The 27,746-nt window shown below is 54.2% G+C and overlaps 2 protein-coding genes across 5 annotated transcripts in view; one reads left to right on the top strand and one right to left on the bottom strand.

Annotated features, from left to right (window-relative positions):
* CIMAP2 (ciliary microtubule associated protein 2) overlaps positions 1–13,884 on the bottom strand; it is a 34,685-nt gene extending 20,801 nt beyond the window's left edge. The window contains exons 1-2 of one of the 4 annotated variants that reach the window (XM_024571016.4): positions 1,150–1,271; positions 466–1,019 (exon numbers count right to left, since the gene is read on the bottom strand). In XM_024571016.4, coding sequence (XP_024426784.2) covers positions 466–598 — 133 coding nt within the window. In that variant the 5' untranslated portion in view covers positions 599–1,019; positions 1,150–1,271. Of the gene's footprint in view, positions 1–465; positions 1,057–1,149; positions 1,272–10,096 lie in introns of those variants that run through there. The other 3 variants (XM_045204189.3, XM_045204187.3, XM_024571017.4) reach the window with 3 other exon arrangements.
* TTC22 (tetratricopeptide repeat domain 22) lies at positions 1,249–27,661 on the top strand. Its single transcript, XM_024571014.3, has 7 exons — positions 1,249–1,815; positions 16,063–16,118; positions 16,316–16,431; positions 17,115–17,233; positions 18,398–18,559; positions 21,588–21,740; positions 22,263–27,661. The coding sequence occupies exons 1-7, from the start codon at positions 1,249–1,251 to the stop codon at positions 22,797–22,799; spliced, it is 1,710 nt and encodes a 569-aa protein (XP_024426782.2). The 3' UTR covers positions 22,800–27,661.
* Positions 27,662–27,746: the final 85 nt, after the last annotated feature.

Here is a 27,746-nt window from a genome sequence, read left to right as displayed (position 1 = left end):
CCTTCCGAGCAGGTCAGAGCCCACATTTCATCGCCCAGTCTCCAGAAATTTATAGTAACAACTTTTCATTAAATTATGAAATCTTATACTTGAAAATTACAGGTGAAAATAGCACCAGAATGTTGTTTTCATTTACTTTTTTGTTGTTCAAGTCAAATATTTTTTCTAAGTTTACTAGTTGGCTCTATTTCCTCTTTTGAAAATGAGGCTCTGCTTTTCAAAAAGTCGAAGCAGCGGGGTCTCCAGGAGCCGGGCCCCAGTGAAAAGGGGAGGGAGGGGCTCAGAAGTTCAGACTTGCTCCAAAAGCCGGGCACTGCAGGACAGACAGCCTTGGAGCGGGAGGCACAGCCCAGCCTTCTGGTGAGTAGTGAACCCACACTTTTCAAGGCCTCAGGCAGGGTGCAGGATGGGCTGAGAACGAAGGGTAAAGAGTGGGAGCTGGCAGTTATGCAGAGTGATACTTACCAGGTTCACCCATGACATCTCCCCTGCCCCTGGGTGAGAATGTCACCTTCACGTTAGAGATGAGGAAAGTCTGAAGTGTGAAATTATAAAGATCCACTTCAGCGGTGGAGAACCACCATGAGAACCAGCGCATGGAGCCCCTCAGTGTTTCCAATGGGGCCAACGGCAGGGCAGAGAGGAGGCAGCGAGATCCCAAGTGCAGAAGCCTGATGAATCAGGCCGAAGGAAGAGCCGGAGCGAGGTGGCAGGCTGTGTTCAGAAGGAAGACACTGAAGCACTACGGTGAGGATGGGACAGCAGCAGGAGCGGGGGGACTGATGCAGGCAGCTGGAAGGGCCACTCCGGACTCTCCCCGTCAGCCAGCGCACTCAGGGCGGGCAGCGCAGTGCCCACCGAGGAAGGCCTGGTTGGGCACGTCTCAGTGCGGTGACCTCGGCAAATCCTTTTTCCTCCTGAGCCTCGGTTTCTTCAGCAGAGAATGAAAACACGCCTTCTGTCATGTGCCGGGGTTTGTGCGTCGGCATTTGGCTAATGCACCTGTTTGTCGGGCACACCTGGTCGTGCAATGCAGGCGTCTAAGAGCCGCAGAGCAGCGAAAGCGGAAACACCCACAGGGACCCACCCACCAGCCGGAGGCGCCCGGGGACCAGGAGGTGGCCGCGCCCTGGGCCGCCGAGCGCTGACCTTCACCTCCCGCGCCGGGCTCGCTCCGGTGGGCGCCTCGTCCACTGCCCTCCGCAGCCTCCGGGGCAAGGGCCAGGTCCGGGGAGCAGTGGAGCAGACATGGCGGACCCCGAGGCCGTGGCGGAGGACCTGGACGCCCTCATCCACGACCTGGACTACCTCCCGGGCCACTTCCACCTAGAGATGCAGCTGAACTTCGAGCCACGCTCGCCGGCCTCGCTCCGCGCCCGAGACCTGAAGCTGCAAAGGGATGGCCTGCAGCAGGAGCTCGAGCTGGCTGCTGCCCCGCAGCGCTCGGCGGTGCGCCACCTCCTGGGCACCTTTGCCTTCTACCTGGAGGAGGTGGACGGAGCCCGAGAGCGCTTCCTCGAGGTCGCCCGCGAGGACCCGGGCAACCTCAATGCCTGGGCCAATCTGGCGCACGTGTACGGGCGACTAGGGCAGGAGGAAGAGGAAGAGGCTTGTGCTGGGAGGCTGGCCAGCCTCATGGGCCTAGCGGCTGACCCCAAGGCCGACGGTGACCCCCAGCTCCGAGCCGCGCGCTGCCTGGCGGAGCAGGGCTATGCACACGGCTTCGACGTGGGCTGCGCCAGCCTAGAGGGGCACGCACGGGTGCTGGCGGCAGGCATCGCGCTCTACGACAAGGCGCTGAGCTACGGGCAGCAGGTGGGTGACCCTACCCCAGGCTGGGAGGGCTGAGGTTGTGGCCCCTAACGTCTACAAGGATGCCCCCGCACCCCCAAGACTTCCCAAACCTTGGCCCTTTGGCTTCCGAAGGACCTTCCAGGTGTGCTTCTCCTATCCAGCATCTCCCTCCGGTCCCAGACCAAGTCTGTAGCTTCTCTCTGCTGAAGTAGGGATGGGCCCTCTTCCTAGCGGGGCAGCCTGTGTAGGTGTTTGTTCTGGCAACACCACAAACTCAACTTGGCCAACTCATCCCTCTCACTGTGCCCCTCTCAGCAGGTACCTGTCCGTGTGTCTGTGCACACCCACCTAAGCAAAAGGCTCAACCAGACATCCCACCAGAAATTTGGGCTCCTCGCCCCCTCTCCCCACCCATTCAGACCTCACATCCTGTCCATTCTGCCTCCTCATATGTCTGAGGTCTGCCCCCTTCTCTCCAGCCTCCATCTTTCCTGCCGGGAACAGTGTAGTCGCCATCATCCTTCTGGGTTCCTGCCCTCTGGTTGGACCCTTCCGCTCCGTCCTTCACCCTGCTGCCAGTGTCAAGTGGCTCAGTCTTGCTGGCCACGCCCCTCAGCTGCTTACAACCCCCAGGGACTCCCCACTGCCTGGCAGATGAGTCCAAGGTTCCATGGTGGGCATTTGAGACCCGGCGCGATCTCTGCCCTCCCTCTGCCATGTTCCCCTCCAGCCAGACTTTTCCCATGCTCAACTTCCCCTGGCTCCCCCTGAGCCAGGTCTCCTTACAACCCCCCTTGCCACTCTCTCGGCCTCTTTCTGAGGTGCCCCCTTCTGCTGCCCTTTGCCTGGAAGGCTCTCACAGTCTTGGACATCCCGCACTGACTTCTCCGGGCTGCGTCATGTGCCTCCCTGGGCTCCCATAGCATTGCTCACACTGTGCATTTACATGTCTGTCTCCCCAACTCAACCTTGAGGTCTTTGAGAGGGAGGACAACACCTGGGTGGCTTACCACTGTAAACCCAACCCCTGGGATGGTGCCTTGTACACCATGGCACTCACTAAATGTATCTTGAGTGAATGTGAGTGCAGCAAATAGACAAATACTAGGTATATTAATCACCTATTGCTGCATAACAAATACCCTCCAAAACTTAGCAGCTTAAAGCAATAGGCACTTATTATCTCAGGGTTTTTGTGGGTCAAGAATCTAGGCGTGGCTTAGCCAGGTGCCTCTGGGCGGTGGCCTCATCTGAAGGCTTGCTTGCTCTCCTTCCAGGCTTGCTCACTTGGCAGGTGACAGGATTCAGTTGCTCACTGGCTGTGGCTAGAGGCCTCCCTCAAATCCTCGCCATGAGGACATCCCATCATTTTTGCTACATTCTGTTCAGTAGAAGCAGGTCTGTAGGTTTAGCCCTCGCTCAGAGGGGGTTGCACAGGGCACAGATATCAGGAGGTAGGGATCACTGGGGCCATCTCAAAGGCAACTGCATTGGATGACAGATGAATAGAGGGCACTGTCCTCCTCCCTACAGCAGAGGGACCCTCAGTTCAGAGAGATACCATGAGTTTTCTGTGGAGGCTCAGCACAGGCAGAGTCGAACTAACAATGGCATTTCCTAATGGTTTAGATCTGTAATATTCACACAGGGCTCCACTCACAAAGCCTCTGCCCACCTCCTTGGAGCCTCTTCCACAAAACCTCATGGCTTCAGGGAGGAAATGAGGGGCCCAGACCTCACGGGGTGCTGGGTGGAGGGCATGGATTTAGTAGGAGCAGTGCAGGGTGGAGGTGAAGACAATAGATTCTGGTCAGGGGGCCCAGGTCCAAATCCCACTACCCCCATGCTGTCTCACCTCCAGTCATTCCTTAGCATCACTGAGCTTCTATTTCCTGCTCCATAAAATGGGGTTACTGATGGTACTCATGCCCCTGGCTTCCTTACTGTAAAATGAGGACATTCTCATCTGGTTGATGTTGTAACTAGGAGTTGATTGTGGAAAGCACCTGGAATAGAGCCTGTACAGAGACTGCAGGACCACGGACACCCACTGTCTCTCCCGGCCTGGGAGGCTCACCTCCACCCCACACCAGGTGTTGCTGTGGCCAATGAGTGGAGCCAACAAGTCTCCTGTTTTAAAGCCAGAGCTTGAGACCCTAAATGCCAGCTGCCCTCAGGGGGAAGGCACAGCCAACGTTGTTTGTATTGAGTGTGGTCTTGGCAGCAGCTGGGGCCTAAAGAGCCCTGGGCTAGGAACCAGGAGGCCTGCTGAGAGGTCTTCCTCTGTCTGGACTGTGGTTTCCCCAACTATGAAACGGGGGCAGGGAGGGGACTGGGTGGTCCCCACAGTCCCTTCCTGCTCTCCAGAAGAGGTCCACTGGGGGAAGGCTTCCTGGAGGTGAGCAGGGAGGCAGAGGTTGAGCATAGGATGGAGTGGAGGCTGGCTACTCACTGCCTGGTGGGAGTCACCCACCTAGAGAGGTACCTCCCAGAGGAGAGGGTGTCAAGCAGGCCACTGCCCAGTGCCCCAGGGAGACAGCTGATTGCATCAAGTAGAAGGTGGCCCCCAGGCTATGTGCTGAGTCCTCAGGCCTGGCCCAGCTGCTACTCCCCAGGTCTGGACAGAGAGACAGAGAGCCTGTAGCCACTTCCCCCCAACAAATCCCAGGAGAAAGCTGGGGATTTGGAGCTTGATGTTGTCATCTGAGGATTAGAAGAGATGGTGCTTATAAAGTAGCTGGCACAGAGTAGGTGCTCAAGAAATAGCGGCAGTCAGGATAATGATGATGATTTCATTACAGTTAGAGGAAGGAGGCTGGGTTCGAGCCCTCAAGTCTCACTACTGTGCTGTGTGGCTCTGGACAAGTCATGTTCATCTCTGGCCTCAGTGTCTGCCTCATGGACAGTAAACAATAGTGATCTCAGTTCACTGATTATCCGATTGAATCAGGAGGTGAAACTTTGCATAAGCTGGTCAATTCTGGGCATGTCTGCGAGGCATATACTCAGCATCTTAACATTTATTGAGTCCCTGCTGTGTGCCAGGCCCTGTCTTTAAGAAGTTCACGGACAAAGGAAGGAGATAATGTTTGTTTCTTCATTAACTAATCTTGCCTGGGCCCCTCCTCTGGGAGCAGGAGCCAAAGGGACAAGTCAGAGATGTGCCTACGACAGGCTGAGGTCACAGGTACTCGTTACATGGCCTGTGCCATGGGACAGTCACCTCTGAGTACTCTACTGACCAACCATACTTTCTGAACCAACTCAGGCCCCCAGAGGCTGACAAGGGATGTGTGCTTTGGGGACATCAGGACCAACGTAGGAGTCCATGGCAACCTGGAGAGTCTGGGTCCTGGGGACAGAGTGGCAGTGACAGAGTTTCAGAGAAGGAACACTTCCTTTCAGCACAGTGACTGAGGGAGGCTTCTGGGTGAGGCAGGAGCGACTGGCAGGAAGGGTACGAGGGCACTCCCAGCGGAGGGCCTGTGGGGGGCTGCAGAGCCTTAGGGCTTTGGTGCAGCTGCGCAGGTGCAGGGACAAGGCCTGAAAAAAAAGGCAGCTGGAAGCTTCACGGGGAAGAGCGCAGCACGGCCCTGAACAACCGCTGATGGTTCCCGCCCTCCTCTTCAACCACAGTCCTTTTACTTCCCTTAAACCTACTTCCCAGCCACTCTTATCCTTCTCCAAACACCCTGTGCTGCGTCATCCCTCCCCGGGCAGCAACTGTTCCCTCTGCCTAGAAAGCAGACTCCATCCATAAAAACCCAGCTCAAATGTCACTTCCCCCTTGAAGCCTTCCTTCATACAACTCACAGCTTAATCAGCAATATTCATGTCCTCTGTGGGTGCCTTCCAAACTTTATCTTTGACAGGCCTCACAGAACCCTCTGACCCCATTTTACAGATGTGGGAACTGAGGCACAGCCAGGCTGAGTAACTTGCCCAAGGTCAGAGTAAGTAGCGGTTGAATCCATTCCACTCTGCCTGATTTCAAAGCCTTTGCTCTCTCTGGAGAGGTCAGAGAAGTAGGGGTACGATGACTGCAGTGCAGACGGCTGGCAGGTGGTGAGGGGAGACCCCTCGCAAACCACCTCCTGGAAATCTGGGGTAGAGGAAGTATTGAGAGAGAGAAGGTGGTTTTGATACAGAGAGATGTGACCAGATCACTGGGGAGAAGTAGGGAGGGGCCGTAGGAGGAGGCAATGGTAAACAGTCTAGGACCGGATTGGCTGAGAAGCTGAATGCCTCTAGAGCGCATGGAATTATGGGCCAGAAGATTTTAAATAAAAGGAGGGCTCTCAGGCCCTCAGATGGGCTGGCGATAGCTCAGGCTCTTCTCCCTGGAGGAAGCCTGGGTGATTGCGCTGCAGCTGCCTGTGTGCCCCGGTTTGGATGGTATTTTGGATGGGAAGGAACTCGAGTGCAGCCTAGGATCAGGCTGGCCTGGCAGAGGGTGGCAGGGTTATCCTTCTTTGGGGGTTCTAGAGGGGATGCCATTCTTCCAAAATTGTGAAGTTTTTGTGTCTTAGGTTGTTTTAGTTCGTAAACTAACCCTATAGAAATAAGATATTTGAAAACAGGGAGAATGATAGGAGAACCCCAGGTGTTAAAGAGTTTAGCCTTAATTGATAGGCTTAAGTGACTAATGCGTGTGGAAAGCTGTTATTCCAAAATTGTGAAGCTTTTGAGTAAAGACCCCTTTCCTTTATCACCAAACCTTTACCTCTGGAATTTTACCTGGAGGGTCGCGGCGGGCAGCGGGACCCCAACTGCTGTTCAGAAACAGGTTTACACATATCATAAGGGGTCTGGAAGGATGAGGGCAGAGATGAAGTCAGAGTCGGGGCCGGGGAGGAGGAGGTGGGACAGCAGAGCAGCAGTTGTGAGACCCCCCCACCCCAATGGAGAGGGTCACCCCCCACAGCAGCAGAGCTGGGCTGAGCACTCTGTGCTGCAGCTCCGAGATTCTCCATCCGCAGGGGCTGGGACTCTCCCAGGCAGGGAGGAGCCCCTGGAGTTCAAAGGCTAAGGAGCCTCTAAAGAACCCATGAACAGCTGCTCCTCTGCTAACTAAAATTACAAGAGAAAACATTACAAAAGCTAATAATCTGGCCCATAATCCAAAAACAAGCAGAGTGTTTGTGTGGAGTGGGTGAGTGTTTATGGCTTCCTTTCCCAGCTCCTCATGCCCTCCTTTCCTCTTTCTGGTTAAAAAATATGATCAGGCAGATTGCTTTCATCTGTCATTCCTCCCCTGCTCCCATCCCCCCTACACACACACACACACACACACACACACACACACATACACAGTCACAGATGGGTGCTTGTGGCAAATCTCAAGCTTGAGTGGGTACTAAGAGCATTTTGGAATTAGACCAGGTTAAAATTCTGCCTCCATCACCAGGTGGCTACAGGCAAGTCATTCACTTCACTAAGCCTGGGTTTCCTTATCTGTAAACAGGAATTTTAACAGCTGTCTCACAGGGTCGCTGTGAGGGTGAAGCGAGAGAACACGGAAGGCGCCAGGCAGGGTGCTGGTCACATCAGGGGCCCTTCTCCCTGCCCATCAGCAACTTGCTCTTGCTTCTCAGCAGAGCCGTCCCCAGCCTCTGGCTCAGCTCCGAGGGATTGGCCCTCCAGAGGGTGGGCACTCTGTCTCGGGCCTCCGCTCTACCTTCCCAGCAACGAGTGTCTAGCACAGGGCTGAACACCCAGAAGAAGTTTGTGACTAGTTTAATTTAGTTAAATAACTGAATTTTAACCCCCCTTATTTTTGTAAATAAGGCAACTCAAACTCATATTTCTTTAGAAAGTAGCACCCCTGCCCTGGCCAGCGTGGCTCAGTTGTTTGGAGCATCATCCCATAAACTGAAAGGTCGAGTGTTCAATTCCCGGTCAGGGCACACACCTGGATTGTGGGTACAGTCCCCAGCTGGGCACATATGAGAGGCAACCAATCGATGTTTCTCTTTCACATCAATGTATCTCTCCCTCTCCCTCTCTCTCACCCTCCCCTCCCCTCTCTTTAAAATCAATAAGCATGTCCTCAGCTGAGGATAAAAAAAGGTAACATCCCTGTCCCAAGCTCACTCAGTTATCTGAGTGTCTCCCCCTTTCCCCATGGTTTAATGCCCGCCGCAGGCAGGTGTGTCGGTCCCTCCCCGCTGCTCCTGGCTCCGGGCAGGCCCTGGGGGATGCGGAGGACCAGACCGCAGAGGATGCCTTCCATCCCAGCCCGTGGCCGGGCACTGGGAATTTTACATCCCTTTGTGCCTACGATTTTTATCCAAACCTCACAGACACACTGCCAGCTGAGTATTGTGGTTCCCCATTGTACCAAGGACATATCAGGCTCAGGGAGGGAAGTGACTTGCCCAAGGCGACCCAGATTTCACCCGGCCAGCAGGGGCAGGTGGGGAAGAAGGCCGTGCTGGCGGGCCAGCCTCACAAACAAAGGTGTGGACATTCCAATCGTCACAGCCATGGGGTGGGGACCTAGCAGGAAGGCCAAGGGCACAGCCAGTCAGGAATCTGCAGGTCCCCAGCACAGACACACCCTTCGCCCATGAGTCCCCCCTCTGTCTCTCAACCCTCCTTTTCCACTCTCCCCTTCTTCCCCCAACACCAGAGCTGCCCCAAGACACGGGCGAGTCTGATGCTCTGTGCAGGGCAGATGCGGTGTGAGCTCAGCCAGAGTGGCAGTGTGGGAGTCTGCAGGCTGCAGGGGCATCCCCACACTGCCGGCCATGCCCTGGGTCACCCTGGCCAGAGGCTTAACCTCCCTGAGTGCCATGTCTGCCTCTGTGAAATGGGGACAGTGGTGCCAGCCTGATGGGTATAGCAGGCATGAATGGGGTCACAGAGAAAAGACCCAGCCCCAAGGACAGCAAGCACCAAGGGACGCAGGCTTTTTGCCCTCATCCCGTGGGGCTGCCAGGACCGAGGACACATGAGAACAGTAGACTCCTCTTTCTGTGAGCCCCATCCCCCTCTCTGCTCCCTCCTGCCCGTCGTGGCCTCCCTCATCCTGACCCAGAACCTTCCTTGGGAAAAGAACGGTGACACTGGGGGAGACCCTCACTTGGGGTCAGGGGCCAGGATATGGGTCCCTGCCCCGACCGCAGGACAGCAAGTCATCTCCCCTTCCGGGGCCTCTGTGTCCTCCTCTGTCAAATGAGGGCCAGACTAAGGTGGTGGGCAGGGTATTTCAGGGACAGGAAGGACTCTGAGAAACAGAGAAGGCGGGGAGGAATGAGCTTCATGGCAGAAGAAAATGCATAAACACACCTACCAAGGTGGGAACCACAGCTTGGGGAATGTGGAGGAGAGTGTTTTGAGGACTTAAGAGTTGATCTCCAGCTTTTGAGATCGTGGGCAGGGTTGCTGCTCTTGCAAACACACACACACACACACACACACTGCACAACCCTGATTTGGTCCCACTAGAAAAGGAGAGAGAGGACTGCTGGACCGTGAGCTGGGTACTGTGGGCACTCACGTGCTTCTCATAGACAAGCTCACCTGACCCCACAGAAATGCTGGGAAAGAGAACTGGTATTAACTCCATGCTACTGATGAGCAAACTGAGGCTCAGAGAGGTGTAGTGACTTGCCCAAGGGCACACAGCCCTAAATGGCCGGCAGGAACTAAATCCAAGTCTGTGAGGCGGAAAGCCCAGGCTGAGGGACAGCTTTCCTGAGGCTCTGGCTCTGGCAGCATCGATGCCACTCATGTTCGCAAATCAGCACCTTCTGAGTTTGCTGCTGGCTTCTCTCCCTGCTTACCTGGCCAAGTGCAGGACCCCAGACCCAAAGCCTTTAGTGTCACCTGGCCCAACTGCCTCTTTTACAGGAGAAAAGATAAAGTTATGTTAAGGGTACAGACTACGGGAGGAGCGGAGAAGATGCTGGCATCACTGTCATTACTGCACAGGACAAGACACTTCCTCAGACCCACCCAGCCTCCGCTGGTGCTAGAGCTGGGTGTGGGCCCAGGGCTAAACAGGACCCCTTTTCTCTAGGGACAGTGGAATAGGGAAGTGGCTCAAGGCAGTCCTGCAAGTCTGGGGAACTAGTGCAAAGCAAAGGTGACCCACAGCGCCTGGGCTTGCATAACAGACCAAGACCTGAAAGAGGGTGGCCATAGGGAGCTGCAGCTGGTCTGCTCAGCTCTCAGGATGCACACACAATCCTCCAGGGAACCCAAGACTGAGACGCATTAAGTAACTTACTTCCATGGCATAGCACCCATCCTTCACACCCCCTTCACCCAGTCACACTGACCACCCCCAGTGACTCGCCTGGCACAGGCAGGCCGAGTGGGTCATCCGAGTTTCCAGACGCAGAAGCTGAGGCCCAGGCTGGGCTGGCAGACTTTCCAGGATCCCTGGGGGGAGGTAAAGACGGGGGCAGGCCTCCAATCCCATCCCTCTGTTTACTCCCCACACCCACTGAGGCAGCAGCCGGGTGGGGGAGGAGAAACCCCCTGCCCTTGCCTTCCTGTGCATGCCCCCAGGTGGCAGGGAAGACCCAGGTGGGGCGGGGCCAGGGCTTGGTGTGCAGATCCGGGAGGCTGCTCTGTGTCGTCGTCACAAAGGGCATTCCGGTTGTACAGGAAGAACATACTCCTGAGTCCTGCCACGTTGTGACTTTTCTTTCTGCAGTGTCAGCCCGAACAGGGTCGGCTTGGTGAGGTGGAAAGAACTGGGGCGTTGGAGGGAGGCGGATCTGCACTGGAATCCTGACACTTTTGCCTGTCCTGGGCTGTGGGGCAGGGCTGGTCCTGGCTTTTTTCTTAGCCTCTGTTCCCTCACCTGTAAAAAGGGGAGGATGAGCTACACCTCCGGCCGCGGTGCAGGTCAGGTGCCACGATACACTAGAGTGCTTGGTGGATGGTCGGTGCTCGAGAAATGTTTACTCTCCTTCCCCCTCCCGAGGGAAAATCAGTCAGCTCACAGGAACTAACTTGCAGAGGTAGAGTAGACAGTCATCAGGGGCAAAGTTCAAACTGCAAGGCAAATATTTTCCTTAAGAACCAACAGGGTCTTTGTATAGCTTATTCGGATGCACGTAGAATCATAAGCCTTTGGTACACTAAAAGATCTATTGAAATCCTTTCAAATAGCCAAGCCCCCAGCATTTCTTTCTTTGGGGGTCACCTTTGGAATGAAATAGAATGGCTAAGATCCATCCTCGTGCCCCTGAGTTAACACAAACCTGCTCTGTAATAGTTTATCCTAATCCTACTAGCCTCTCTGCAGGTTCTATTCAATCACCCACCTTTGTTGCTCACCCATGGACCTGTAACAGCTTAAATCTTCAGGCTGCCCTGAGGATCGCCGTTTCTGATCCTTTGGCACCTTTTTAAAAAGACCTACCAGCCAGCCTGTTCTCGGGTGGCTCCCCGCAGTGTGGTACAGCGAGAGCCTGGTGGTTCTCGAATGAGGGTGCAGCTGGGAGGACCTGGTAAAACACCGGGCCGCACCCCGAGTTTCTGATTCAGTGAGTCAAGAGTCTGCACTTCTGTCAAGTGCCCGGGTGATGCTGATGTGGCGGGTCCTGGGCCCACACTTTGAGAACCACTAGTCTAGGGTAGTTGGGTGCAGGGCCTTGGGGGCTCAGCTGCTGAGTTCCCAGCTCTGTTACCTTCTAGCTGTGCCGCTCAGGACCACAGTTGACTCATCTGTAGAATCAGGATGATAAATGTCTCTGCCTCTTAGGCGAGCCCAGAGAGGGCCGAATGTGTCAACACATGCAGACTACAGCCTGGTGCCTAGCAAGTGCGCGATAAAACTTGCTGTTATTAGCATAGCAAACACTAAAAATAAAAAGCACCGTTTCCAGGTTTCAGTGCGGACTTGCACACCGGCCAGCCGTGTGACTTCCAGGACACGGCTCGGTTTTCCCATCTGTACTAAAAGGGTAAAAGGGTAACGTAACCCACTTCACATTCCACACAGGGCGTTCTGAGGGTCCAGTGGGATCTGTGTGAGTGCACTTTTTAAACGATAAGCCCTATACAAACACCGGCAGCTAGATGTTGTGGGGTGACATGAACTTGAAGCCAGAGAGATCTGGCCTAAAATACCAGGCTAAATATGCAAGCCTCTGACTCTTTGAGGCTTAGTTTCTCTGTCTCTAAAACGAGGGAAGTGATAGTGAGAGCCCCAGAGTAGCGGGGAGATATCCTGAGAAGCCCTCGCCCGAGGCCTGTCCCTCACTCTCGTCTTCCGTGAGTACCAGGGTCTGAGGATTTCAAATCAGGTTCAGTGCTGGCACTGGGGCCTTGCCCAGCCCCCCGCCACAGAGCAGCAGCTTAATCTGAGACCCCTCCAGCCTGAAGCCTGGGCTGACTCACACACTGGCCAGCCTCTCAGATAGACCCCAGCAGCCCAGCTCATGGGGTCCTGATGGGAATGGAACAAGAGAAAGGGGGAGGCATCCTGCCCCGAGCCCATACCAGGCAGGCCCTCAGCAAACACTCCCCTCCTGGCAGAGATCCTTTCAGCCCCTCCCAGGCTGCCTCCAAACATCTTGCCTCTGGGAGCCATCAACTCGGGAAGCGAATTCCTTGCAGCATAAGAGGTTTCCCAGCAACTTTATTCTCCAGGAGAGAGGTGGAACAGCCCTTCCCTTCTCCAGGAGGGGAGGGAACAGTCAGAGGCCTGTTTAATTTAATTTAACGCACCGTGGCTTGCCAGGTTGCCCCTGGTAACAGCTTCAGTTGCTGCTTCAGTTACAACCAGAAGGATTTTTAAAGAGACAGCCCATTTTAGGGCCAGAATTGCACAGCAGAGGGAACGGCATCCACCAGCTTCATCACAGGGAGAGATGACATCCACCTTAGGACACAGGAAGGCTTAAGACCAGATCCATTTATATAATTAACTCCATTCCGAATCTGCAACCCCATAAGCCTTCCTGCAAATGTAACTCTTAAGCGGGAATCTAATAAGGGACTGTGCTTGGGATTCATCATACAGATGTCACCTCGCTAGCTACTCTTCTGAAAATCAGTTTCAATCTTCAAGTTGAAGGGGAAGGCAAGAAACTCTTAAGAGCTGTCCTTGCAATTCAGGTATACTGCCACCAGGTGGTAGTATTGCTTGCTTAGTTCAAACTCATAACCAGGCTCTTGAATTACTCAAGAATATGAGTAGTGGAGAAACCACTGGATTTTAAGCCTTAATACTAACTGCTGTGTGACCATTGGTAAGTTGCTTCACCTCTGTGGTCTCAGTGTCCTTAGAGATATAATAAGGAGATTGATCAAAATGATTGAGGGTTGTGGACAAGGCCTGAGTCTAGGACTATGAAGGTATGAGTTCAAGTCCCAGCTGTCATGTACTGTGTGGCTGGGCACACAGTTTAATTCCTTGCAACCTAAATACCAAACAAGAGAGGGGCTATGAACCAGGGAGAGCCCTGGGGACACCACATCCATCATTCTCCAATACTGGGGGCCCTGTGGAAGTGAGGAGGGTGCCTGGGACCCCAGGGGATCCCTCACCTAGGAGCACAGCAGGGTGTGGAGAGCGGGGTGAGGCAGGCTGCCTGAGGCCTCATTGCCCCTTAGGGAACCGAAACAGGTCACAGTACACAGAGCAGCCTCCAAGACACCCCCAACTCCATTCAGCTTTAACTGAAAGGAGGAGCAAACATTCGTGGAGCAAGTACTCCAGGCCAGAACTGCTTCACAATGCCTGTGAGGTTGGTATTATCATCCGCCTGCCAATAAGGACACAGCCCCCAAGGGGTAACTCACTGACCTCTGCTCTTTGTATTACAGCCCCCACGTCTACTACACCCGCTCTGTCCTGCGGCTACACCTCCTTGCAAGGAGCCTGAGAGGGGGAGCAGGTCCTGTCCCTCCCTATCATGACTCAGTTTGGCCAACCTCAAAGTGAGCATAAGGTCAGAGGTCATGAGATCACATCGACAAGCAGCCAGGGAGCCTGAGGCCCACGTGCCTTCAATCTTCCCGTGGTCAGGCGCCGGTATTATGTCCAGGTCTTCAGCCAGCTTGGCCCACAGTAGTCGTCCTGTGAATCCGACTTCCCTTCCCACAGCCCAGGTCCTCAGTGGGCGCAGCAGGTAGGGTTACCGGGCAGCCTGTCTTCAGCCTTTCGCCCCGGCCAGTGTTCCCCACTGAGCTCTCAAGGGTGCCCTTTAACACTTGGGACCCCCGCTCTCCCCTCCGGACAGCCCTGTCCTAGCTACAGCCCCAAACACTTATTCCTCCCTAGGTAACAAGATTACTCTCCAAGTGATGTGAATGTAAAGACACATTGGATTTTGGCACTCCCCAGCTCTAACCCCTTCTATGGCTCCCTACTGCCCTGCAGATGAGCTCCAGGTTCTAAGTCTGGCACTTAGGTGCTCCTCCTGGTATACCCCTGCTGGCTCACCCTCCACCCCTCACAGCTGGGGTTCCAGCCACTTGGGGCTGCCTGCAGCCCCCACACCATGCTCACTCATTTCTGGGCTTTTGCACACAAGGTCCCCTCCATCTGGAATGCCTTCTCTCACCATATCCATTGGGCTGTTCCTACTCGTCCTTGAGAACCTACTCCAGCTTGTCCTCCTCTGGAAGCCCTGGGGGTACCCCTTGGTCATGTAGGATGCCTCCTCCCCTGTCCCTGGGGTTCCTTTACTCTGTGTCTTTGGTTCTGACTTTCCCACCAGAGCGGGAGCTCCTAAAGGCAGGACCTGCCTCTTTCCTCTCCTATCCCCACTGCATAGCCTGGGCCACACAGGAAGGTATCAGAACAGTGGCTGAGAAATGCTGTTAGTGGGGCCTCCTCTTGGTGGTCTGGCTTGGTTCACTCAGTGGGGTCTGACTCACAGTCCTTCTTCCTCTCTTCCTCCCTCCACACTCATCCATGGCCTCCCCAGAGCAGCTGCAACATAATTTGCAAGCTTTAGCTGCCCAGCACCCACCTACACACCGTGTCCTCACTCACAGGCTGCCCACACATCTCCATGCTGAGCCTCCATCTGGAATGCCCTCATTCCCCACCCACCCTCTGAAGCACCTCTGCTATTCAAGACCCACATCACAGCCCGTCCCCTGCGTGACTTTCTCAGAGTCTGCCGGCTGGGGTGGCCTCTCCATCCTGCTGTATTCGTCTGCATCCCTCCCAAGGGCCTGCATCAAACCCTGCCTTGTGCTGCTGTTATTGGCAACCTCGGGTGGTGAGGGGAGTGTGGGCTTTGAAGCCTAACAAAGGGAGTCCGAATCCCAGCTCTGACACCCGCACCCTATGTGAACTTGAGCAAGTCACCGTACCTTGCTGAGCCTTAATATGTTTCTCTGTAAAATAGGATGACGCCCACCTCATGGGTGTTATGAGATTGAGATGGTCAATATCAGGATCCTGGCACGTGGCAGTCTCTCAGTCAAGCCCAATTATTTAGGCCTGGGTCTGTTTCCCCAGCCAGGCGTGAGCCCATGCGGGCCGGGGTGCAGCTCCCACTCGGTCCCACATTCCCAGAGCAGCCAACACGGGCCCTGCACCACAGATGCCCAGAGATGTTGGCTGGGCTGAACGTATTTGCCCTGCCTGCTGGGAGTGGGGGTCTCCTGGGGGACGAGGGGGTCCTGAGCTGAGGAAGCCATAGTAGGGTGTGGGGTGAATGCAGAATCGAGTCTGGAGACCATGGGCAGGAGATGAATGCAGAGGGAGGGGCCGGAGCCTGAGGTGGAGCTGCCGATATGCACTGGGGGTTTTATTGGTTTTCATTAACATTCCTTCCCGAGGCAGGAGCAGCTACTCCCATAAATAACAGCATAAATATTTTATCTGGTGCCCAAGTCAGTCTAAATGCACAGCAAGGTTGGCAAGAATAACAATGGGAGACGGTTCAGGGGGGTCCTGGGCTTCAGCCGAACTCACTCAGCATACCCAAAGGGGCTTTCTCAGGAAGGTGGGAGCTGAGGGACAGCGGGGGAGAGAAGGTGACCAGTGGAATGTGTGCCCCAAGGTAGGGGCATGCAGAGCACAGGTGGGGACCCAGGGGAGGGGCCCCAGGAGGGAGTGTATCCCACACTGGCTCTGTGATGGGCTCCCCACCTAGGGCCTTCCCACACGGTCGTTATCCGTCCCATCCTCTGTGGTCAGACAAGTGAAGTGACTTGCCCGAGGTCATCCAGCCAGTCAGTGGCAGAGCCAGGAGACTTCCAGGGCTCAGAGACAGTGTGCGAATATATGCGCAGTAGTCTGAGTACCTCAATAACAGCAGCACGGACCGTTCTCTGCTTCCCTAGATCCCCGTGGAGGAGAAAAGGGGCTGGTACTTCACCATGGCAACGCTTTTCATCAGGTCAGGCTGGGAAGGGGGGCATGGGATGGGGGGAGGCGAGGCCTGGAACCCAGGGGACAGGCAGCTGAACCCATCTCCATGGCAAGGGCTCCCCAAGTTCCCCTCCCTGCCATTGGCCAGGGAAAGGGAGGACTCAGCATGCTGGGGACAGCTGGGAGAGGGGCCACCAATCAGCTGTGTCCTTTCCTCGGCCACAGGCTAGATGGCATCTCCCTGGAGCTGGGCAGCGAGGAGCAGAAGAGGCTGCCCGCTTTCAACCGCACACTGGCCTTGCTGCGGCAAGTCCTCAAGTCCTCAGACCCCCACCACCGAGGTAGGGCCCCTGAAGACGGTGCCAGAGCAGCCCCTGCCCGGCTCCCCTTGCCCCTGTCTCTGTCATTGCCCACCCCCCACCCCCCGCCCTGCCTCCCTGTTCGGGACCGTTTCTCTTCCTCACCCCCGCCCCCCCCCCCCCCCCCCCCCCCCGTCTCTTGTTCACTTGTTCTTCTCAAGAGCTCACTCACCTTGCACAGGTGAGTGCCCCAATCACAAATCACTACAACTGCATGTTTCCAGGCGGGTGTCTCAAGCCCTAGCGTGCAAGAGACAGAGCTTCTGTCGCAGCCTCTCACCCCCACCTTCTGGCTGGGAACGAAGGCCCTGCTGGACAGGAGTTCAGTCCTTTCTCACAGGGCCACACGACTAGAACAGGGACGAGAACTTCGCAGCCAGTGAAGAGCTGGGGCCAGAGAAGCTGGGCACCTTCGAAGAGGTGACCTAAGTGACACAGTAAACACAGATTGAGCACGACGGCGTGTTCACCCATTCACTCACGCGTCTCCTCTCTTCTCCCCTCCTTTGCTTCTCTCGGTTGGTCCTCAAGTGGCCCTCTGTGATTTCGTGTCACTGACCTTCCTGGGAGCTGACCCCTTGGTGCAGCTGGCCCCTCCTCCTGGCTTCTCTCCCTCACTCCTCCCTGCTGCCTCCTAGAGACCCCTCTCCCACCCTTTACCCCAGCGCTGGCCTGGTGCTACCTTGGAATGCTGCTGGAGAGGAAGGACTCCTTCTCCACCACGCCCCTGGGCATCCACGACTGCGGGTTCTCAGGGACTGACCCTCTGGACTGCTTTGGCAAGGTATGTTCCCCGGCCCACCCACTCTCCAAACAGGGACGGAGCCCACCACCCCATCCTCCTCTTCGGGAACCCTCCGCTTCTCTGGGTGTCATCCCCCACTGCCACCCCCACGGTGTGCTCACCCAGGAAGTGCCCTCTCTCCAGACCTTTCTCTCCATCCCAGACGAACAGAAGTGCTCCCTTGTCATTGATCCCCTTTGCCTAAGAATCAGGCCTTCCCCATACCTGGTCTGGCCCACGCCTGTGTCTCCAGACTTCTCTGCTACGCTGTCCCACACGTCCCACGTGGGCCCTCAGGCCTCAGTTCACATGTCCCTCCCCACCTCCAGTGGCCTAGTGGAAAGGGGATGGGTGTAGCCAGGGTCTCGAGCCAGCTATGCCCCCAGGTCGTGTGACCCTAAGCAAGTCACTTCTATCCCTGAGCCTCCTTTCCTGTAAATTATGTGATCCGTCCACCTTCTAGATGATGGAGAGACTCGGAGGAGTTAGTGGACAAAACTGTTTGTTGTAAACTGTGACATGCGGTTCAAGCCTTGCTCGTGGCACCGTGTTTATGTGGCACTTTGTACACTCAGCACAGTTTTGAGGTCTTCCCTGGAGGCCAGGGACCCCGGGATATTCATTCGCCTGTGCGGTCAGCACAGAGCCATGCACGGAATCACTCCCAGTGTTTGCTGGTGGGTGGTGAGCAATTTCTTGATGAGAGATCTTAGAGGAAAGCAGAGCATTAACACTGGCGCGTGAGTGTTGTGAGAACTGTGTGCAGTTTAAGAAAAATGCTGCTTCCCCCTCCTTGAGAACCTACTCTGTGCTGGGGCAAAGAGACGGACAGATGGGTCCCTGCCCTGCAGGAGTTCACCATCTCAGGGGCAGCAAAGAACGCAGCCCCGGCAGCCAGTGGTACGGACATAGGGTAAGTGTGGGGGCCTAGACAGAAGCACTGCACTAGGTATAGGGAGGCAGGGGCTGACTCTGGCCCCTCCTGCCACTCGCCCTGGGAAGATGGAGGGGACACACTGCACGTGTCTGAGGAAAAGGGGTTTGTCTGGGGCCCGGAGGGGCTCCCTGGACAGGACCCATGAATGTGGTGGACCTGAAGGTCCCTGTTTAGCCAGTTCTGGCAAACAGACAAATTGTTTGTTCTCGCCCTCTGCCTGTACCCAGGCCATCGAGATTGCCAAGGACCAACCCCCAATCCTGAATCGCCTGGCCAAGATCTTCCACTTCCTAGGAAAACAGGACATGGCCATTGGCACCTGCAACATGGCCCTGGACGTCCTACGGGATCCGGAGCTCAATTGGCAGGCGTATTGCACGAGGGCCAAGGTGAGTCCCCCTGTAACTCCATCTCCTCCTGCCATCGGGAATCAGAGACCAAGGACCACAGGCCAAGACCCTGTTGTCAGAACCCAGAGATACTGGAGCCTTCGTGGCAGAAAGGAGCTCAGGAGTCATGGAGGCACATGGTTTCTGTTCTGTACGTGGCTGAGTGAAAGAATAAAGGACCCTCCTATCCACTGCAGCATCCCTTCTACAATGGCCAGTTGGTCTGTGACCTGCAGCCTCTTCTTCATTAGTACCCAGTGTAGTCAGGCTGACCTGGGTTAAAATCTGACCTCTCCACGTATCACTCTGGGACTGGGGGCAAACCACCTACCCCTCCAAACCTCCAAATCTGGAAGATACGAATAATGACATGTGTCTTAAAAGGCTGTCAGAAGAAGACTAAGTGAAGTAGCAGCTAATGCACAGCGTCTGGAGCATGGGAGGTGCTTGAGAAGGGCAGTAGGGTGTGTCGGTGGCAGTCTAAAGTAGCAGTCGGTCAGAGCTCTGCCCCTGGACATACTAGTCTTGGTTCAGGTTCCACAGCAGCACCTGACATACCACAGGACCATAGACATATGGTCGTGCCCGAATTCTGAGCCTCACTGCAGATGATCATCCCTACGTCAGACAGTTGTGAGAATTAAACTAGATTCTCTGTAAAACTCAGCACTGAGCAAGCACATAGGAAGAGCTCATAAGCAATGGGTTGTTATTACTAGGCGCATTTATAACTGATGTCCTATCTCGTGAAGCAGTCTACCACGTAGTCATTCAGCTCTGCAAGTTACAAATTTAGTTGAGGGCTGTCTCCCTCTGCCTTTCCCCACTGGTAGCAGATCTGCCCTCTGGACCCCGAAGGAGCCGTCTGCTTGGGGACAGAAACCTGGAGCTCTGAGCTTGCTTTGCTCCAGGCTAAGCAGCCCCTCCTATCTTCTCTACTACCTTCCTCAGGACATGATTTCGAATCTGCTCCCTTGTTCTTGGTCTCAATGACATAATCATTTGGCCAGCCAGTATTAGGCAGGATGTTCATTCATTGTAGTTGATGTGGTTACTATCAACAGTTATATTAATCATAATAGAAATAATAAAACACCTCTGTAACAATGCCTTTCACCCAGCACTTTCACATCCATGGACTGAGTTAAAAATATCCTTACCCCATCATCAGCTCGTGTCCTGACCACTGGCTCTCTGTTCCTCCAAAGGTCCCACACTACTCAGATGACCAAACTAGCAGCAGGATGGGGGCAGGGGACGGTGTGGTGGGAGGAACAGAAGGGAAGGGAACTCGTTACCTGTGTGAAAGCCTCAGTCCCGACCCATGAGGCTGCAACCCATAGGGCCCCACCTGGCTCACTGCCCCCGGACCTCACCTCCCTCTGCCTACCCCTCGCTCAGCAGCCTCGCTTCCAGCCACACTGGCCTCCATACTGTTCCTGAGGCAAGACCTTCCCTCAGGACTTCTGCCTTGAGTGCTCTTCTCCCAGGTGTCCAATTATTGGCTTCCTCTCCCACCTCCTGGAAGTCTTGATAAAGAGGCAGCTTCTAGCACTATCTTACTGAAAATGTCAACTCCTCAACATTCAAAACAAAGTTTTTAACCTCACCTGAGGACCATTGATTTTAGAGAGAGGGGATGGAAGGGGGGGAGAGAGAGAGCAAGAGAAACACTGATGTGAGAGAGAAACATTGATTGCTTGCCTCTCGTTCAGGCCCCGACTGGGACCAAGCCCACAACCTAGGCCTGTGCCTTAACCAGAGTCAAACCCACGACTTTTCTGGTTTACGGGACCATGCTCCATCCAACTGATCCACACCAGCCAGGGCAACCTCTCAGCACTCATCACTCCCTAACATACTATTTGCTTATTTATTACATGTTTTGTCTCTCCCCACCATAAAATATAAGCTCCACGAAGGCAGGGAATTTTGCCATTTTGCTCTCTAGTATACCCTCGGTTCCTGGAACAGTACCAGGCATGTAGCGGGCTCTTGATGAGTATTTATTGAATGAATGAATGAATGAATGAATGGACTCAGCACCTACCATATGCTAGGTCCTGGCTGGAACGTGTCCTCTCAATCATCACGGTAACTCTCCAAGGAAGATACCAGTGTACTGATTTTTCAAATGCGGAAGATGAGGTTCACAGAGGTTGAGCAACTTCCCCCAGCTCACATGCTGATAAGGGGGGAGGGGCTGCAATTCAGCCAAGGCCAACTGGCAACAAAACCAGAGCTTCCCAACTCACCGCCCCTTTCCTCCACCCCCACACCTTGTGATGCTCTTTTAGGACCAGAGCCCTCCCTGTTGGCTATGAGGGTTTAATACTTTCAACAACAATGGACTGCCTTTTCCTTACTTCCTCCTCCTCACCCCTCCCGAATCTCTAGATTTTATAAATGCCCCAAGGGTGGGGAAAAAAGGTAGAAGTGGAGATGAAATCCAGGGCCTAGAATCATTTGTAATTTGATGCCTGTACTTTGGAGCCACCTGCCATTCTTCCCAAATTGCTTGCTTACATGGACTTTCACAAAATCGATGCTGCCATCCTATCTAAAATAACCCTCTCCCCAGTCACCTCAATCCCATCACCCTGCTTATTTTTTCATAGCACTTATCACCACTCGAAATGGTACCGTCTACTTGCTCATGATCTTCTCCCTGCTGGAACGTTAAGTTCCAATGCAGGGACCTCACCTGTCTTATCACCATTGCACCACCAGACCTAGCATAGGACCTGGCATATGACGGGGGCTCAGTACATATTTGTTGAGTGAATGAAGGGCTCTTATTTCTTCCAACCCACTCATTGTATAGACAGGGAAACTAAGACCTAGAAAGGGTAGAGGCTAGCCAAAGTTGGCACAGAACTAGAACCTAGGACTCCTGGGTCCCAGCCTCAAGGGTTTTCTGCTACACCACAGAACCTCCCCAAGTGGCTGTTGAGAAAAAGATTGGCTTCATTTAGGGTGGATGCTCCTTGCTTGGAGCATCTTCCCTGAGCTGACTCTCTGTGGGCAGATCCACGTCAGAGCCTACCTCCATGACCTGGAGCGGGTCAAGATGGGGCTCGGAGGCATGCCTGACAGGAACCACCTGGCCTGCGCCAAGGCGGACCTCGAGGAAGTGGTCAAGGTGTGCCCAGGTCTCAAGACCTACCTGGACATCGGCCAGGTAAGGCAGTCTCTGGGCTTGCACAGCCAATGGCTTACTAAGAACATATTTACTTTCTGTCAGGCCAGGTCTGGGAACGTAGGACACACAGAGGAATAGGGGACATCTTCCTACCTGATAAGAGTACCCACCTCTTACAGGTGAGGATTAAATGAGAGAATGCGCGTACATCGTTTAGGACAGGGCCTCACTCTTTCTAAGCACTCAGAAAGTGTGGACCGTTATTATTCTTTATCCAGAAGTGCCCTCTGTGCATAGGGGATGATTACCAAAAGGTGATAAGATCATATTTTACATTTGAGAAAAGTGAGGCCCATCAATTGCCTTGCTCACGGTTACATGGCCAGGAGTGGTAGGGCTGGAACTGGAATCAGAGTGCTGTCTCTCCTCTTCTAGGGAAGGGGGACCAAACTTTGCAGGGAGTAACTGTGGAAAGAGGGAAGGCTGGAATATGGGGAGCAGCCACCGGGTGGGTGGGGTGGGGGGAAGCTTGAAAAGCTCACCCCTGCCACCCCACGCCAGGTCTACTACTACATGGGCGTGGACGCAATGCAGGAGCTGCTGGCAGTGGATGAGGCGGCGCTGAACCAGGCGCTGTTCTTCTTGGCCAAGGCCGGCGAGTCAGAGCTGGGCGCCACGCTGCCCGAGCTGCAGCTGCTGCGGGGCAAGTGCCTGCGCATCAAGGGCGAGGAGGCCAACGCCGCGGCCTGCTTCAAACGCGTGGTGGAGCTGGACGATGCGGGCTCCAGCCATACCGAGGGCTTCGGCTGCCTGCTCGAGGTGCTGCTGGCGCAGTGGAGCCAGGCGCAGCTGAGCGATGGTGAGCTGGGTCACGAGGTGGACGTGTGGCTGCGCTGCGCCCAGGACAAGTACCCGGCGGCGCGCCTGCGCCAGGAGCTGCAGCGGGTGTGGCGTGGCCACACAGACGAGGTGTTGGGACTGGCCCGGGCCTTGGTGGATCAGGGACGGCTGTCGTTGGTGCGGCTGCTCTTTGAGACCATGGAACACGAAGGCGAGGGCACGGGGACACCGCGGGCCCGCCAAGCGTTCTCCTTCTGAGAAACTCCCGTCCAGGGCCTGTCAATCAGAGCCCATCAGATTCTCTTTCAGGAATTGGAATGGGGACCTTGAGACTGCAGGGCAGTTTGACATGCCTGCGGAGGTAGAAGGGCCTGGTTCGGGAAACTGCCAATTAAAAGACAGAATTGGGCAAAAGTGCAGAGAAAATAAGATGGCTGCGACTCTCCTAAGAGATACATAAGATAACCGTCTCAGTTTTGGCGGTTTTCTAGTTTGCAGTGCAATCCCTGAAGCCTCAGTGTCTGTGGATTCCCACGGGCAACTCTATCCCTATAACAAAGCCCTTACTTAAGTTGACTGGAGTGGGTCTCACACACCCTTCAGGGCAGAAAGTCATGGCTAGAGCAGAGGGCAAAGCTGCCCAGCGAGCAGGTAAGGGGCAGGGCAGTGGTCTGCACCCGTGTGCCCAGGCCTCTTTCCTGCCTGGCTAGCGGTCTTCCAGCAGGCCTCACCCGTGCTCAGTGTGGTCTGCAAGGCTCCCAGACAAGGAATGAAGCCATCAATAGACTTCCCTGTCCTGGGAACCTAGTGGCCCACCCATCAGGGAATGCCACCTGCTCCCAGTCTCGAACCTTCCACAACAGAATGAAGACTACGTTGAAATTTTACTCTCTTGGAATCTTAGACATACAGCCATAACTGTGGAATTTTATTGTCAAAGACTTAGACTCTGATTGCCCCCAAATCTTGGAATGGCCAGCCTGGATTTTTGTGGTCCTACCTACCAGAACTACTTAACCTAAAATTCCAGATTAACTTCTCGCCAGACTCCAGGAAAGCTAGTTGTACATAACAGCAACGGCGAGATCCCCGTAAGAGTCTGTGACCTGTTTTGCATTTGTTCCTTTCTTTAAGGAGTTACACTCACTGCTTTTGTCATATCTCTGACCCTCAGATAGTAACCAGGGATAGGCGAGCACCCCTGCATGGCTTCTCATGTCTCCAGGGACAGACGGAGAACAGGCTGAGAAGTGCAGTCCCGAGAGACCACATATTCTAAAGCTCTCATTGTACAGGCGGGAGGACTGAGAACCCTCACAGGGAAATGGCTTGCCCAAGGTGACACTTCACACTTCTTAGCCTCCCCTCGTTTGTACCTCAGACTTGCTGTCAGCATTTTTCAGGTTTGGGAAACCGCTAGTACACTGATTAACACTAAAGCGTTAAGTGTTTATGTGCCACCTGTCACATGGGGCACTGATACCCACTGGGGTAAAGCTCTAATACTAATGTTAGTGTCCCAGGTACCTGTGAGAGCTGGACAGTGAGGCCACCCTAAGGTCCCTGAATTCTCCCTCCTGGCTCCTCATGGCTCAGCACTTTGGGTAGTGACCCTCTCTCCCACCTTCCTCTCACCTCTGCTGTCGCAGAGTCCAGGAGGTGACTTGACAGCACACACAGCCCTGTCTACTCTGCCACCCATCCCTTCTCCACCCACAATGGGGAACAGTCTCTTTCTTCTCCTGCTTCCTCAGTAACACAGCATGCAAGGTGGTTCGCTGGCACAGCTAGGAAGTTGGTGAAGTTTGTCTGCTTCTCCAGGCTTCCCAATTTGTTTCCTTTGTTGCTTTTCCTGTCCCCAAGGTAATGCATTTCTCCCTCCATTGCTTCCTCCTCCTGGCACACCTTTTCTGACAATCTCATGCACACGACTCATATAAATGACTAATAAACGCCCACTGTAGTCTTGGGGCATCTGCATATTGACCAAAAGCCAAAAAGAGATAGGAAACCCCATTTCCAGGACATACACTATGTGCTAGGGGCTTCATACACGTGATTGTCTCAACAGCCCTGGGGAGTAGCATTCTAATCCTCATTTTACAGATGAGGACACTGAAACACTGACCAAGGTCTCAGGTAAGTATGGGACGAGCCAGAATTTGGACCAGACCTGCCCAGTTCTGTGCTGCCTCCTGGAACACAATTCTTCCTGGGAGAAGTGTCATCTGTGGTCCAGAGTTGGGTCTGTGATCACCAACTTGAACTGTCCCTTTGCCCCCATCCCTTCTTCCAGTGCGCTGTCTCTCTGTTCCCAAACTGCTTTTCCTCTGACTTTGTACATCCTATTCTCCCACTGGCTTTTTCCCTATGGTTTCTACCCCAAGGGCTAGGCTCAAAAATGGCTCCTCCAGGAAGCCTTAGCAAATCTTCCCAGTTCTCATTAATCACCCCTTTCATGCACAGAGGGCTCTCAGGCATTGTGTCCCACGGCATTGCATTGCTTCCTTCTCCTTGGGTCGCAGTCGTGTCTGCAGCCCACCCCTGCCCCAGCTGGATTCTTTACAACAGGAACTATACCCGATTCAGCCTCCGGGGCCTGCACGGAGCTTCGCACTGGGACAGGCTCAGTTTGGGTTGTTGAAGTGAGTGAACTCACAGCAATGAGGCTGCTGCCTGAGTCGCACACAGGTGACTCCATCACCAGGTCCACAGGCCTGAGGTTGGGGCCAGGTCTGCAGCCCAAAAATCTTTGAGGCCCAATACTCAACCAGCAAACATGGACTTTTTTCCCTCCTCCTCTCCACCCTTAGGCTAGTTCTTTAATTCTGCAATTGGGAAACTGAGGGCCAGATTGCGAAACTGAGACAAGAGAGCAGGGACTGGACTAAGGTCAGGCCATGAACCGATGAGATTCAACCTTGAACGCCACTTCCAGACTTCTGAGCCAGTGTTCTCTGCCCCTTTAGGGCTGCCTTCTTTGTCAGGTTTACTTCTATCAGGTCCAAGAAGACTACAGCCCTTCCATTCCTTCACTCAGCTAGTACACACGAAACACTGGTCAAGTGCCAAGCATAGTGCCAAGCTCTGGGGCTCCAGTGGAGAACCAGAGAGACCTGCCCTTACCTTCAGGGAGCTCACAGGCTAGACCTTGCCCAGCAGCTTCTGCGTGGCCTTGTGGGCTGCAAGGGAGACTTGTGGAGACTAATGGGAAGCTGTGGAGGGTTTTAGCTGGCAGCACCGCCTACCCTCCCCCTCCATACCATTCACATCCTGTGATAGTGGCCTTTCCCCAGCCCAGAGTGGGGAAGAGCATGGCTGTCCCTGGGGCTCTGAACCTGGTCCCTGGACATCCCTCTCCTGCAAGCCACTGCTGAGGCCAGACCCCTCAGTTCCCCCAGGACTGTGGCTCGGGCTGGTTGGGGAGGCTAGTGGATGGCTGATCTTTATTTAATTACAATTCAGAGCCCTGCAGAACACCCCTGCCCACTGGGCAGCTGGGAGAACAACAGTCTGTCACACAGCTGAAGCAGCAGGAGATTCTTAGGGGAGCACTACAGAGTAAAAGCCTTAATGACCCCATAATCAGAGTAATGAAGACAAATCACACCTCGTGCTGTCTGCCCACTCCTTCCTCTGCGTCTAGAAGCCAACATCAGGCAGCTAGGAACTCCTGTTCAGCCAGTGGGAGCAAGACATGTTAAAGAGAAGCAGGTGAGATTTTTCAGTCACAGTCTTCCAGAATCTCAGAGTTGGAAAGAACCCTAGTCATCACCTCTTCCAGCCTCTCCATCTAAAGCAGGACTCCTCTCGACAGTGATGATTCTGAAAGAAGGATCTAAGCCACTTGCATACCTCTGGCAGACAGGCAGCTTACTGCCTATTGAAGGAATCAACCCACTTTCCAACTGGTCTATCTTTTGAGTGTGCCCTTCTATTGAGTTGAAATCCTCTTTTCTGTAGTTTTTATCTTCTGATTCAAGTTCAGCTTCTGGGGCCACACAGAACATTCCCTAATAAGTGTGGTAAGCTTGAACGAGTTACTTTCCTCTGGCCCCCATTCCCTCTTTCTGTTCTGGCACCTATTACAGTGCTTGAGTTGTTCAGAAAGAAGGTGGCTGGCTACTCCACCAAGGGCCAGACAGGACTCTGATCCGGCTTCCCGCTGCCGGCGCCCAGCCCAGAGCCTGCGCAGAGTGGTGCCAGCAGCTGGAAGCGGAACAGAGCAGGGCTCTCCCATTCCTAATCAGCCCCCTAGGGAGCACCCTGTGTGGATGCTGGTGGCTGGATGCCAAATGAAGTGAAATATCTCCTTTCCTCAGGCTGTTAACTTTTTTCTTGTTTAAGGAAAGGGAGGATAATGACATTTAGTACTTTACAACTCAGCAGTAAAATGAGCAGATGGAAACAGATCCCCAGCATGGCGGGCGTGCTTCCAGCGAGAAACCCTCCCCAGCTCTGTGGGGCTGAAGTCACTGACCAGGCTTGCAGCTGGGTGAGGACACAGACAGCTCCCTCCTTCTCCCCAGCCCTGCCCCACAGGCCACATGGGCTCTACCTGCCCTCCCTCCCCGCTTCCTGCCAGGTACTGGTACTGGTGCCAGTACTGAACTCTCTAATTTGGTTGGGGGGTGGGGGGAGGATGCTTTTGGCAAGCAGTGGTGAGCGAAACCTGTGGAGCTGCAGAAAAGCTTCAGCTGGCCTCTGGGTGGCCACAAAAACCAATTTGACGGAGCAGGGAAGGTTCCCGCAGGGAGGTCAAAGAAAATCATATTCATCTTGACCACCGCCTGGATGACTTACTGAGAAGCTGCCACGGGCCAGTGCCCGTGGCACGTGGTTCACCTGCCTTTACTTCACTTAACCCTCATGAGCCCATGAGCTGTGTATCAGCATTGTCTCCCTTTTACAGATGAGGAAACTGACTAACAAATGGCTTTTTAACTATTTGAGGGTTTGATTACTTTCTCTTCTATCACATATGTTGCTGTATAAACTGAACACAAAAAATCAGCACGTACTTTTCATGTTTATGTTTCCAAGCCCGGCGATAGCTCTGTGGTAGGGCTTGTTCAAAGTTGGCATGTAAATTGTTTCATTAAACTGCAGCTCCTCTGTGAGTTTTATTTGCCATCCACAAAATGAAAGAAACAAACAAAAGAACCTCTGCATTTATGTTGGAGATCAATTGTTTCGTCCCCGCTG

Source organism: Desmodus rotundus, chromosome 3 (assembly GCF_022682495.2).
Source record: "Desmodus rotundus isolate HL8 chromosome 3, HLdesRot8A.1, whole genome shotgun sequence".
Classification (NCBI taxonomy): Eukaryota; Metazoa; Chordata; class Mammalia; order Chiroptera; family Phyllostomidae; genus Desmodus; species Desmodus rotundus.
Note: the sequence above shows the minus strand (reverse complement) of the source record. Positions and strands in the feature narration are given on the sequence as shown.